The 12,746-nt window shown below is 46.9% G+C and overlaps 1 protein-coding gene across 4 annotated transcripts in view; it reads left to right on the top strand.

The window, feature by feature from the left end:
• The window catches only part of MDGA1 (MAM domain containing glycosylphosphatidylinositol anchor 1), a 148,051-nt gene extending 135,867 nt beyond the window's left edge, over positions 1-12,184 (top strand). For all 4 annotated transcript variants that reach the window (XM_071576659.1, XM_071576676.1, XM_071576668.1 and 1 more), the window contains 3 exons: positions 8,783-8,913; positions 9,883-9,991; positions 11,133-12,184. In XM_071576659.1, coding sequence (XP_071432760.1) covers positions 8,783-8,913; positions 9,883-9,991; positions 11,133-11,224 — 332 coding nt within the window. In that variant the 3' untranslated portion in view covers positions 11,225-12,184. The remainder of the gene's footprint in view (positions 1-8,782; positions 8,914-9,882; positions 9,992-11,132) is intronic.
• The last annotated feature ends 562 nt before the right edge of the window (positions 12,185-12,746 follow it).

Genomic DNA, 12,746 nt, shown 5'->3' with positions numbered 1-12,746 from the left:
TCAGGTGTTGCATCAGTTATTCAGACCCTGAAATTGCTAGATACAAAATTTAGCAGACACTTAAGAGGAAACAGGAGTGCTCAGTGCCTATCAGGCTACTTCTTTAGCACTCCCTTGTCACTCTTCTGTTCTCTACATGGACTATTAACTATTTCATTATTGGTCATTCCAGGTGCGAATCTGGACATTCCCCTGGGTATTCTGACAGGATAAAGGCTCTGGGGCCAGACCACAAAGGTATCATGAGCTCTTATTCAACCATCCCCGTCTGGACTCGAGCTTCAGCAAGACATGATTTTCTAACGTGTATGGAAATGCTTCCCAGAAAATAAAAAAATGCTCAGCAAGTGTCAGTCATCATCACCAGTTCTAGGAGTGACTTCCTCTCCCAAAGAGAGATCCACAGGGATAGCATGCACCCTAGCAGTGGAATTGAAGAAGTTTGCAGATCCATGTTGAGAGTCTCACTTTTCCAGCTAGTCCCCTTGAAATTTTCTGGTGAAGGTACAAGCAGGCATGAAAGGTGAAAGGAGCGTCTTGCTATAATGTATCCCGAGTCAAAGCTGGGAACACAGCCTACACTAACAAGCAGCCTTCCTGCAGCAGATCGCTTCCTAGACCTGAGCCATTCATCCTCTAACATCTCCTTGGGTCAGGCAGAGGAGGAGGCCAGAGAACACTTTTTGAGTGGTGTCTTCTGTTCAGCAGGAAGAATATGTGATCTCAGCTGCTCCTTCCTGCTGTCTTGCTGGCTTCAGCATCACAGTAAAGCAGCCCATCTGCTCCACGCCCTGCAGCCATGCAGCTGCCCTGTGCTTCACTCGGGGGGACTGAGACACCACAGACAAGGTGATGATGGGGAAATAGGAAAATTGTTAATAGAGATAGAGAAGAGACAGGCAAAATTTTCCTCAGCATGAGTATATCTGTATCTGCAGGATTTTTGTCAGGAACCCTCCCCCACACATCTCTTGTATTTTGGGGGCTCTGGGAGGCTCCCTCCTCTCTGGCTGTCTTTACAAAACTTGCCCACAGAATGAAGGCAGGCAGACTCCCCTGTCTGGCTGTTGTGCTCTTTTAAACCTGACAGTGTCTATGAAGCAGACTTCTGTTTCAGCTCGTCTGAGAGCACTGAGCACAGTGCGTACTCTCAATCTGAGAGCTGAGCACATGAATTCCACAAAGGACCCAGCTGTCTCTGGTGGCAAAGATAAAAGGGTCGGTTATCAAAGCTGGGAGGAGGGAGAGCATTTGCCTGGAGGCATCTGGACATGTCACGAAACAGAGGGTGAACAAGGACCAAATAGGCCTCACAGCTGAACTAGGGTTCACTCTACTTCTTGAGTCTGTAAAATTGGCGGGAGAGTTGCCTACACATGGTCTCCTTCTTGCTACGCTTATTTGTACTCTCATTTTTAATGGTTGGACTTGATGATCTTAAAAGTCTTTTCCAACCTAAACAATTCTATGATTTTCTCCCAGGCTGGCCTCTCCTCTCTAAGGTAGTACCCAGCACATCTGGGGACCACTAAGGACAGAAGGTAAGAGGAAAGGAGCTGCCCCCATCGATATTGTCCCATCCTGCTTGGCAACACCTGCACAGAGAAATGACAGCTGCTGAGCACTTGCAGCTGAGTCACAGGCAGCACTGGGCTCATACACAACAATGACCCCAAAAAGTGATGAGCTCTGAACTTAGCCCTGAATCACCCTCCCTCTACCCTCCTTCTGCTCTGTTCTGGCTGCATATTGGATAGGCGTTTGTTCTTCTGAAGTAACATAAATTTAATGTTGCAGAGCATCAAGATTTTTTTCTCCTGCTTTGGAATTCCTTCCTTTGAACATCCTGTTGTCCACGCACAGAAAGCCTGTTACTGATCACAAACAACCTCTGAAGGAATTCTCCATGAAACAGAGTGGCAGGATTTTGTTCTATAAACATAGTATCAGAGACCAAAATCTTGGTTTTTTCATCTTTCTGTGCTAACAGTTTCTCTAGCTAGACCATGGATCAAATGAGCAGAGGAGCTCAAGCATAGTTGCATTGCAAGTCTGCTCCTGCCGTATCACCATCTGCTCCCTATGCACACAGACAGGTGGGGATATACTGGAGAGAAGAAGCTTTGGCCGTAGCTTGCCTGCCTTCATCCCATTAGCACTTGACATGCCTCATTATAGCCCTGACTATACCATTGCATTTACCCCACTGTCTGCAGATCACAGGTGCCTCTTGTCCAGTGTGACTTCCCCGGGGGTCCAGCCATATGTCCACTTTGGCTTTTTAGAGTGCAGTGTTGCTGCTTCTCTGCTGGCCCGTTCCCTGTGTCCCAAAATTCAGGTACATGCCAGACAGGTCAGGTCAGATGCATAGTGATGGATCATAGATCAATCTGTGCACTTGGCTTTGCCATGTCAGGGATTACTGCATCAAGCACAGCCCCATTTGATGGTAGTTTAGGAGATCAGGGATGGAATATGTTTAAATCCTCTGTAAACTCCAAAGAAAATTCCCTGTAGCCCTATTTTCACAGGTTTCCTGTAAGGGAAACATTGCTAATCAAAACTTATCATATTGTTGTTTATACACCCAGAAAGTCTCAGCCACAGCAGGGAGACTTTGATTCTTCCTGATCACTTTCTCTTTAGCCTCCCTACTGTAATGAGGCACAGAGTGTCCTACAGCAATTAGCTGACTTGCAGCACAGCACTAAACATGGTCAGTTCCTCAGTGGAGGTGCCTTCTGAGAAGAGGCGGGATAGTAGTGCTTTCCAAACTCTGACCAAGGTGAGCTCTCTGAACGCTCCTACTCTGAAGTTTGTGAAGCAGTGGCTGCAGGAAAAGGTCTGGGTAGTGATCCTATGACTGGGCACAGGGCACCCTGCACACCAATCGGAGAACAGTTAAAGTCATGTAGAGATAAAGCTCTCTGCTATCAGGAGTGGAAAGCAGCCCAGAGGCTTTAATTGTCTTACTGAACATATGCTAATGTGTGAAACATCCTGAGAGACTGTGAGCGAGTAAATACATCCTACCATGGCATGAGGACAACTTACATTCCTAGAAACTACGAGTCAATACCAGCTGATATTATTTATCCATGTATAGTTGTGCTACAATTATTTTTCCACCCTCTGCTTTCTAGCTCACAGAGCAGTAACTTCTCCTCACAGCTCTTTAACTGAGAACACCAGCCTGACACTGACTGCTATTCATTAACATCCATTTAAATGTGTTCATTGCAAAGATTATAAACAGTAATAGATTCTTTCTGGAACCTGTCATTTGCTTCTGGGATTTGCATGCACTAAGCTTTAGGCTTTTAGTTTCTGATCAGTGGTGTTAACATTAAACACTTAAGAAAGTGCTCAGATCCTCTCTTAGAAAGGTAAGAGCTCTCTTCTCCCTAGCTTGGTTTTAGCCCTCACTGAATTTGCAGGTGACTGCTAAGCTGTGCAAGGTCTAAGTCCTCTCCACTCTGTTTATCTCTTTCCATCTACCGGGTATCTCTTGCAATCAGTGGGCTTCTTACCTCAATTGTCTTGCCTGCAGTTGAAATGCTATGGGAATTTCCATGGGGACTTTCAGCCTTGAATTCTTAGTTGGTGCCAAATCTAAAGTGGAGCTGCAGCCAGGAATTCTCATGAACAGCTGATCTCCTGAGATTGCCCCGTGCTGGAGTAGGAGTTCTGAAGGAGTGCAAGAGGGAGTCACAGTGAGACCAGGCTGTGTGCCAGCCTGCAGTCAGCCCCTCTCCTGGCTGTGAATCCCAGCAGCTTTCCCTGTTCATCCCACGAAGCTCTGCTGCACTTGGCATGACACCCCATCTCTCAGTGTGTAGCTTCAATTCTCCCTTTGCTTCCTGACTGCTCCAGCTGCCTGCCTGCCATCTGAGCCACATACACTGAGCTGTGCCTTAGCCTTTTCCCACAACAGCAGCCTACACTGACCTCCCCAGCTTCCCCACAAAGACCTCTTGAAGAAACCTCTACCTTCTCTGCCATCCTGCACAGACTGTGCCAGTGGCCCTGCCCTTACAGACCCTGTCTCCCTCCCACTTGTGTCTGCACCCTCTTCTGGATCTACACTGCAATTTAATGCAGCAGTGAAGTCCCCATCCTGTGGCAACTGAGTGAAAACCCTTTGTTGTGAGAAGGTAACATTTAAAGGCATCCCTTGGGCTACACTATCTGGCAGCCCAGCTGGTGCTCTTTTGTGTGAGTGCCACGCTTTTGAAATGCCAGCTCTGGTCTTAAAGGCAGCCAGCAGAAGGTACCACTTGCTCTCCTTTCAATTGATTCCTCATCACTCCTCACTGGCCTTTATTCTCCATTTTGATTGGGAAGAAGGAATAATAGAGATTACAAGACAATGCAAAGATAGCCTTGTATGGGAAGAGGCAACAACAGAATTGCTGGTGTCCTGGCATTTTGTTTGTCTCTGGTCAGCTGGAGAGATGTAGCAGCAGATAGATGGTCTATCTTATGTGTGCCTCACCAGCAGGTGCCCTTAGGAAATGTCAGACAGGGGGATGTGGGAAAGGGGCAAGAATGAAAGAAACAGGTAACAAAGCTGGCCAGCTGGCTTTGGACTCTGCTACAGAAAAGTAGGCATGCTTGCAGTATAAAACCAGGCAAAAAGGGTGACTGCATCCACTAGCACTGGAGAACATCCCAGATGGACCTTGCACACCTTCACTGATGGGAAGTCAGAGAGCCAGTCACACTTTGGTTCTTCCTCAGTTTCTAATTACTGGAAAGGAAGAAGACTTCACGCACTAGTATGTTCCCTCAGGTCTCAGAAAGTGTTTGCTATGTTTGTGAGTTCCCCTCTGAGTGACTAAGCATTATCATCCCTCTTGGTTATTGCTATAATATCATGTCAGCAGATAAAAGTAGGTAAAAGCAGTTTGCTGAGGATCCTGTGGCAAGTTATTTTCAGCTATTAATGGGCTCCTCACACCCCACACATTCATGGCTGATGCATTGACTACCTCCTCCAAAGTGGGATTTGGTGATGTTTTCTGGGCTCTAAGATGGGCACCTAACAGGTGACTGGTTTGGGTTGAACTCATGTGTCATGCTGACAGCTACACTAGAAATCAAGATAGTTAATAAGGCATGAGATGGGCATTGCTAGATTGCATGGAGATACGTGTGGGCAGGTGTGAATCCACCAGAGGTCAGGAGCTATGGATGTCAGTATCTACCTAGGCTCTACCTCCCTTTTTAGCCTGAGACTTAATTTGTGAGATCCTGGATCAAAGTCTCACTTTGGGTTAGGGTTGAACCCAGTGCTGGCAATGGGTTGAACCCAAAGCTTTCCCTTGGAAAACATAAAGCCCTGCAGCACTTGTTCCATCATGCAAGTTGGCTTTTGGAGCCAGACTGGAAAAGGGAGATAAAGAAGCTCTGAGGAACTGGAAAGATGACTTGGAGTTTCGGGTAGTCCAAGTCTGCAATGTTTTATGGCACTGCCTGGAGCTCAGATCTGGAGGTTCATTACAAGTACCTCCATCCCAGGCTACATACCCTTAAACTTGACTTGCAACTGGTGGCAGACTGACACATGGTAGAAGGGAATAAAGTAGAAGACCTGCACAATCTTTAACATCTACGAATCTATATCCTCAGTTCAGATGGGACAGTCCAGATGTTTAAAGTCCTAGAGCCTCTGCCACACTTCCCAGAAGCATATTCCAGTGACAGCATTAGTGAGAAAGGGAGGAATTTTAGTTTCTTCTCAGTCTCAGGGAGCCTCTGTAATTTAGCAGGGATTGCAGGTAAGGCTATTCACACGTGGCTGCCCTTCACAACTCTTAACTGATTTGTATACTGATTGTCTGTTTTGACCTTCAGTTTTACGTGTGTAGCCGGCGGGGGGCGGGGGGGGGAGGGGGGGCCGTGCTGTGAAACACTGCATATTGTGAATAGATAAGGGAACTTACTTTCCAACTGCAAACCATTTGAAGAATGCCTGGTCACATTCAGTATTGTTGTATTAGGGAATTTGGGGTCCAAAAGGTTGAAACATTTTTCCTAATGCTGCAAGGACGTGGAGCTGTCAGCCAGGATATGCTCAGGCTTGGATTGTGGTTAGGCCAGGCATTCACAGGCAGTGCTTTGGAGACACTCATTTGCATTCCAGATGCTTCTCTGGGTTTCTTTCTGTCTCGCCTTTGCTTTTTTTTTTTTCCTAGGGCGTCAAAGTTCTTTTGCTGCCTGATTTGTCCCAGTGCTAGCTACTCAGCCAGGCTGTTGTGCAGCAGGTCCTACCTACAGCAGCAGGTCCTACCTACAGATCTGCAAATGAGGGTAGAATAGACAGTGGTTGTTTATAGTCCCTGCTTGCTATCAGCTTCATATTAATTCTTCATTCATTCTCAATCCCTCACCTCACCCACTCTGGTGTCTGTAATTAGCTGCTCTGAACACACTCTTGGTGTCATTGATCTGTGGGATTATGTAATTCCTGCATGAGCCATCAGTTTGAACAAGAGCCTCCATGAGGACTAGGTATCCTTCTTAGAGAGACTTTCCTTCGTAGGAAACTTCTGAGGGTGGGGAAGATGCCAAGAAACCATCAGCTCAAACCTGTTTTTGCCAGGGACTCCGGTAGTGACATCTCTCCTCTGTGGCTGTGTTTCGAGGAGAGAGGTCTCAGTCACTTACCTCTCTCCCACCAAGACTGTGCAGTGTTGACTGCTCTCAAGAGAGAGAAAAACAATCTCTTTTCCTCCTGATTTTGGGTTGTGGTCTACATCCCAAACTGGATACCATTAAGGAATTGAACCGGATACACCATCCATGTCCTGTCAGGCCTTCATCTAGTTTTCTCAGCTAGCCTGACTGCTAATATTTCTGAATATTTCCAAGCAATAAAATGCCTTTCTTTCCTCATTTCACTAAATTGTATACATATTTCATTTTTTTAACCTTTTCTTGTAAGTCATTCACTCAGAATCTAAACATTTCATCATCTTTATTATGCATCTTTGAACTCCCTGGGATATATTTCTCACTTTCTGACAGGTAGGCACTTGATTGGGGTAATTCTAGGTCCCTGTGATTCACACAGTGCCCCCAAAACTGATGTGCCAAGAATGAAGAATTTGGGGGGATCATATGAGAGAGAGGTTATACAGGAAAGTCTGTTTCCCTTTCTCTTCCCTTGACTTCTTTCTGCTGCTTCTCAGAATGGCATACCCATGAGGGAATGCAGCATCCCAAGTGCAGACAGACTGTAGATGTATGAGTGAGGGTTACTATTGCCTTTCTGCTCTCAGGTATAATATATCTGTGTGTGGAGACCAGAAACACTGATGAGCAACAGCATAACTAGAGTTGTGATTGATTGACTTTTTGAGGGGAAAAAAAAGTCTTTAGGTTAATGCTGAGTGAATGCTTAAAAATGTTTTTTTGCTTAGGCAAAAAAAGGAAAATAAGTCAGCTGAGGGTATTACTGAAAATACGCTGCAGGAAGACAAACCAAGATGGTTTTATTTGTGGGTGGAGAGTAGGAGGCTGTGACACAGCTTTCAAAGTGAGAACTGGAAATAATATGAAATTTGTTGGCTTTGGTTTTGGTTTAATGGCAGACAAAACCTTTTAGGAATTGCTTTTTAAAAAAAATGGAATTTGAACTTGATTCACAGGATCTTTGTGACCCTCTGAAAACATGGGGTTGGGATCATACCAAGTGGTAGGGTACAGGCAGTGCTGGGCATGCTCACCAAGAACAGGTGCTCACTCCAGGGCTGCTTCCAGGGCAAGTAGTGAATGAGGACACTGGTCATATTTCTGCAGCTGATGGCCAGGACAAGGGCAGGGAGAGTGCTATAAGTGGTGTAGCATATATCAGTGACCACAATTCGTAGTGCTGAAGGTTCATATTGGGCATTAGGAAAAGTTAGTTTCCCCAGGTAAATTCAAGACGTGGCCAGGCAAAACCATGCTGCCCTCCTGTAGAGCAGGAGACAGCTTCAAGCAGCAGGTTGGATGGGGTGCCTCTGGAGGTTCCTGGCAGCTAGCAGGGAGAAGAAAAGAGTAATGAGGCTGGTGAAGGGACTTGAGCACAAGTCCTGTGAGGAAAGGCTGAGGGACCTGAGGTTGTTTAGCCTGGAGAAGAGGAGGCTCAGGGGAGACCTTATCACTCTCTACAACTACCTGAAGGGATGTTATAGCCAGGTGGCAGTTGATCTCTTCTCTCAGGTAACCAGCAATAGAACAAGAGGGCATGGACTTAAGCTCTGCCAGGGGAGGTTTAGGTTGGATATTAGAAAGAAATTCTTTACAGAGAGAGTGGTCAGGCATTGGAATGGCCTGCCCAGAGAGATGGTGGGTTCACCATCCCTGGAGCTTTTTAAGATGAGACTGGACATGGCACTTAGTGCCATGATCTAGTAATCAAAGTGGGGTTGGATCAAGGGTTGGGCTTGATGATCTCAGAGGTCTCTTCCAATCCTGCTGATTCTATGATTTCTGCTTACCACCTTGTTGTGCCACCCCAGCCATGCTACAGACTTCTTCTTCCTCATCCTGTCCTTCTTTGTCTGGTTCTCTGTCCTCCCTTGGATAGGCCAGGCAGATGAAACACTGCCAGTGGTACTTATCCATCAGCACAGAAGAAAGCTGGCTCCTTTCAGAGATTACCACTGTGGCTCTGCAAGCTGTCTCTGGGCTAGTCAAGGTCTGAGGCTGAGCCCCAGAGCTATGCCAGAGCCAGTCCAACAGACCAGCTTGCCTGCTGGCACCAGTACACCAGCATCTGGTTTCTCTCTTACAGGCTCTTTGAACCTCCTAGTTCGTGTGCGGAACAAGCGAGCCATCGACACCCAGGTCTGGTCACTCAGTGGGAACCGGGGAAACATGTGGCAGCAAGCACATGTGCCCATCAACCCACCTGGGCCCTTCCAGGTAAGTCAGGTCCACAGTCAAGGAGCTACCTGCCACCTGTCCTGTCTATGTGGCATGGATGTAGGATACTTCCCAGCCAGACATCTGCCTCTGTGGCACAGGTGCTGGTGGGGCACTGGGAGCACACTGGGAGCTCCCAACCCCCAGGATCACTGAGGCAAGCCAAAAGCTTGGTGGATGCACAGAAATCAAATCCACTTGTGTCTGAAGTTGTTACATGCAAGCATCAGTTTGGCACCATAAAATTTCTGATTATTGCTGATTTAGAAACTGCTTGTAAAAGAGCACCTTTTGGTAGCGTGTCTGTGTGGCAGATGGCTCTCTTGGTGTTGAACATCTGGGCGATGCTTGCTCTTGGTATAAAGTGACTAAGTGCTGGAGGTTTTTTCTAGCATGTGCTGTAAGAACCCACCCCCAGTCTTCCCCTGGTTTAGGACTATAGGAGAGCTTGTGCATATGAACTTGGTATCCTATATATGCTCATCAAGTCGTTCACATGTACCCAGGCAGTGGCTGCTTTTATTGGTGATGTTTTTACCCAACAGGCTGCCTTGCTGTTTTGGGGTTATTTGTGAAAGCTGCTCTGTGCAGGCTGGTAAGTTTTGGCACTGTGGCAAAATGCCCAGTGTGCTTTTGGGTACTTCAAAATAATAAATAAGGATTTAGTTACTCTTGGAAGAGCTGTTCAGTATCAGTTGGCTTGTTAGCACAGAACGCTTAAAAAAGCAAAGCTTTACATGCTCATTTATTACTATACAGACACTCAGCACAGGGAAGTTCGTCCCATTAGCAGTGGGATCTGGCTTTCCAGATTCTATAAGTATTAAAGAAACAGGAAGGAATCATTCACATGGAGACCTGATAAGATCTAGTCTGTGTCTTGCTCACCTCTGCAAAACCCTGCAGCATGGAAAGGGCCATCCACAACTGCAGCCTCACGGTGGGCTCTCTCACATGCTCTGCTTGCAGTTAATCTTTGAAGGTGTCCGGGGCACGAGCTACGAGGGGGACATTGCCATTGATGACGTCACTCTGAAAAAGGGGGACTGTCCAAGGAAGCCAGTTGGACCGAATAAGGGTGAGACTGTGTATGCCTCAGAGGCAAAGTTGTGAGTTGGCAAGAGCTCAGATGAACAGCCAGATCCTGTAGGGACTGTGCTGCCATACACCAGCATTCTGAAGTCCGCACCAGTATGTTGGGTGGGGGTGTCATCCCAAAGAAGCTAAGGACTTCTGCAGTATCTCATTTCTGGAAACCCTGAGTGTGGGAACTTTGGAAAAGGGCAGGCTGCCTGCAAGATTTAATGGCCTCTGCAATGTTAAGTCAGTCCTTCTCCGGGAAAAAATATCTACCATTTAGGATGTGGAGCAAAGGGGCTGGACTTCTACCCGTTACCATCTGAGCAGAGAGGCACAGTCAGGCAGGGTATTGCACATGCAGGATTGGAGCAAGCTACCTGAGCTGTGTGGCACCTCTCTCCCAATCCTGACAGTGAGCGTTTGAGCTAAATCCCGCTGGTCTCTTTCCAGTCCATCCACATAACCTGATGCCAGCACTGCAGTAATGGAGACAACTCCACTCTCACTGAGGTGCACTGTAGGTGGAAGCCATAGCAAGGAGTGTAAGCAGTAGGTAGGCGTTAGCCCTCGGATGGGAATCACTGGTGTGCCTTGTGCTTTAGTCCTGCCTGTGCCCTCGATAACATGCCTCAGTTGGGCAGGAGAACAGATGTTCAGAGTATGCAAACCAGAACTAGGCAGGCACTTGTGAGTTTTATTTATTTTTGAAAGAAAAATAATTGTTGAGTAAGAGTCGCTTTCAGAAGTTTTCTTAACTCCAAAGGTGAAGAGGGAAACAAAACAAGAAAAGTGAGGACACATGAAAAATTTCAACATTTTGGGTGCAGTTAATAGTCTGTTTCAGCCTAGGATGGCCAAGCTGTAACCAAAACACCACCAGAACCTTTTCAACTCAAGTTGAAAGTTCTGGGGAAGAAAGAAGAGTTGGATTGCAAAAGTATCCAAGATTCAACCTTATCTTAAAAGTTAGAAAATAAATAGTTTTAGGAAACTTTGAGAATGTCCAGGGAAGGCTAGAAGTACCTTCCAATAGATCTAGGTGTCTCAGGGTGGGAGAAGACATTCATGTGTGCTGACTTGTTTGATGAGGTCTGTTTCTGTCCCATCACTAATTCTCTTTCTCTTTTCTTGACTGGCAGCGGTTGCTCTTCCAGGAAGCGGTGTCCCAGCCCTGCACAGCCCTTGTCTTTGCGGCCCATTGACTTTCTTCCTTTACATGCTGCTCAGATGATGGCAAGCGAGCGCTCCTGTCTTCGAACCAAGACATTCCTGCTCCTTTCTTGATCAGCCACTTCTGCTCCTCCTCCTCCTCCCCTCCTCACTGGCACACCAAAGTGTCCATATATTACCAAAGACTGACAGGCATGACCACACAAAGGGATCTGGTTCAGAACTGGAGCACTCCTTGAGAAAGTCATAATGTCTAGAACAAAATTTAAAAATAAAGAGAAAACATTTTTTAAAAGCACGTGCACGAGAGAGCGAGAGAGAGGAAGAAAGGAAGGAAAGAAACAGAAACACATAGAAAAGAAGGAATGAAAAACAAAAAATAGGAATGAAGAAATATGAAGAGCAAATGAAGAAGGAAAAGAACAGCCCCATGTTTCCTTGGGAATGTCGGACAGGGCTTCCTCAGGGAAGTGGGAACTTGTTTTAAAAAAACAAACAAAATATATTAAAGCACAAATTTCTACCAGAACAGTTACCTTCTTTACTGCAGTTCCCACAGCTTAGTGGATAATATACTGCAGTACTCCCCTGGTCTCCTCATGCTTTCCTACTGGCTGGGGCTGCCTCGCTCCAGCTGCAGCTCCCTGCAGCAATGCTGGCTTCGACTGTGGGGCAGCAGCCGCCCCATGTGTCAGTGGCCAGAGCACCTTGCCTGCATGTGCTTCAGTGTCTCCATCCATCCACATCTTACAGGCTCTCATGTATTTAACTGCCCCCAATGTGGTTTGCTTTGGCCTCTCCCCACTTCTCTGTGCTTCTCACCCGCCAGCCTGAAGAAGATGAAGCAGGAAGCACAGACCACACTGTGTGGTTGAGAAGTCCTAGGTGCATCCGGCTGCAGCACTGTCCTCTAAGAGCCTCTTTCTGTCTCTCAGCACTCTTGCTGTGTATAGAAACTATGAGAGCAGGTCTGAGCTGCAGACAGAAAGGTGTCTCTATGGTTCTGAGGGATGGGGTGTGATGGGATGGGACTGGAAGGGCAGCGCAGTTGCACTCTGGCTTTCCCCTGTGAATATTGGGATGACAGCTGCCTCAGCCCTAAATTCAGGATTGCTTCTCTCCCTCTACTTCATTACCTATTTATCTGGGGTTTTATCCATTGCTTAACTTCCTCCACCTCAAGCTTTCTGGATTATGGAGAAAGTGAAGCATTTAAACATGCTTCAGCCAGACAGCAGGTCCTGTGCCCATGACCCAGCCCCAGGGCTGGGAGTTCAGGCAGCTCTGATGCCACCCCCTCACCTCCGGAGGCCTTTCTGTATGCATGGTGCATTAACTGTAGCATGGGCAACAGCATTGCTGCTCAGTGGAGAGATGGCTGAAGTTTGTCAGCACATGAAGCCACACAAGCACTCAGCTTCCACTGCCAAAACAGTGGGCAAAGGAGCTGAAAGATGGAACAGGCAGGAAAATGCCCAAAGAAGGATGAAGGATGGAGGCAGGAGGTTGAGCCAAAAGAGGGGCTTGTGTTGAACTCTGGCCCTATTTGCCACTGAGGAACAAGGGAACAGGGGATATTCACC

The sequence above is a fragment of the Pithys albifrons genome, chromosome 2 (assembly GCF_047495875.1).
Source record: "Pithys albifrons albifrons isolate INPA30051 chromosome 2, PitAlb_v1, whole genome shotgun sequence".
Lineage (NCBI taxonomy): Eukaryota > Metazoa > Chordata > Aves > Passeriformes > Thamnophilidae > Pithys > Pithys albifrons.
The sequence above is the reverse complement of the archived record's forward strand: the minus strand, read 5'-3'. Positions and strand labels throughout refer to the sequence as shown.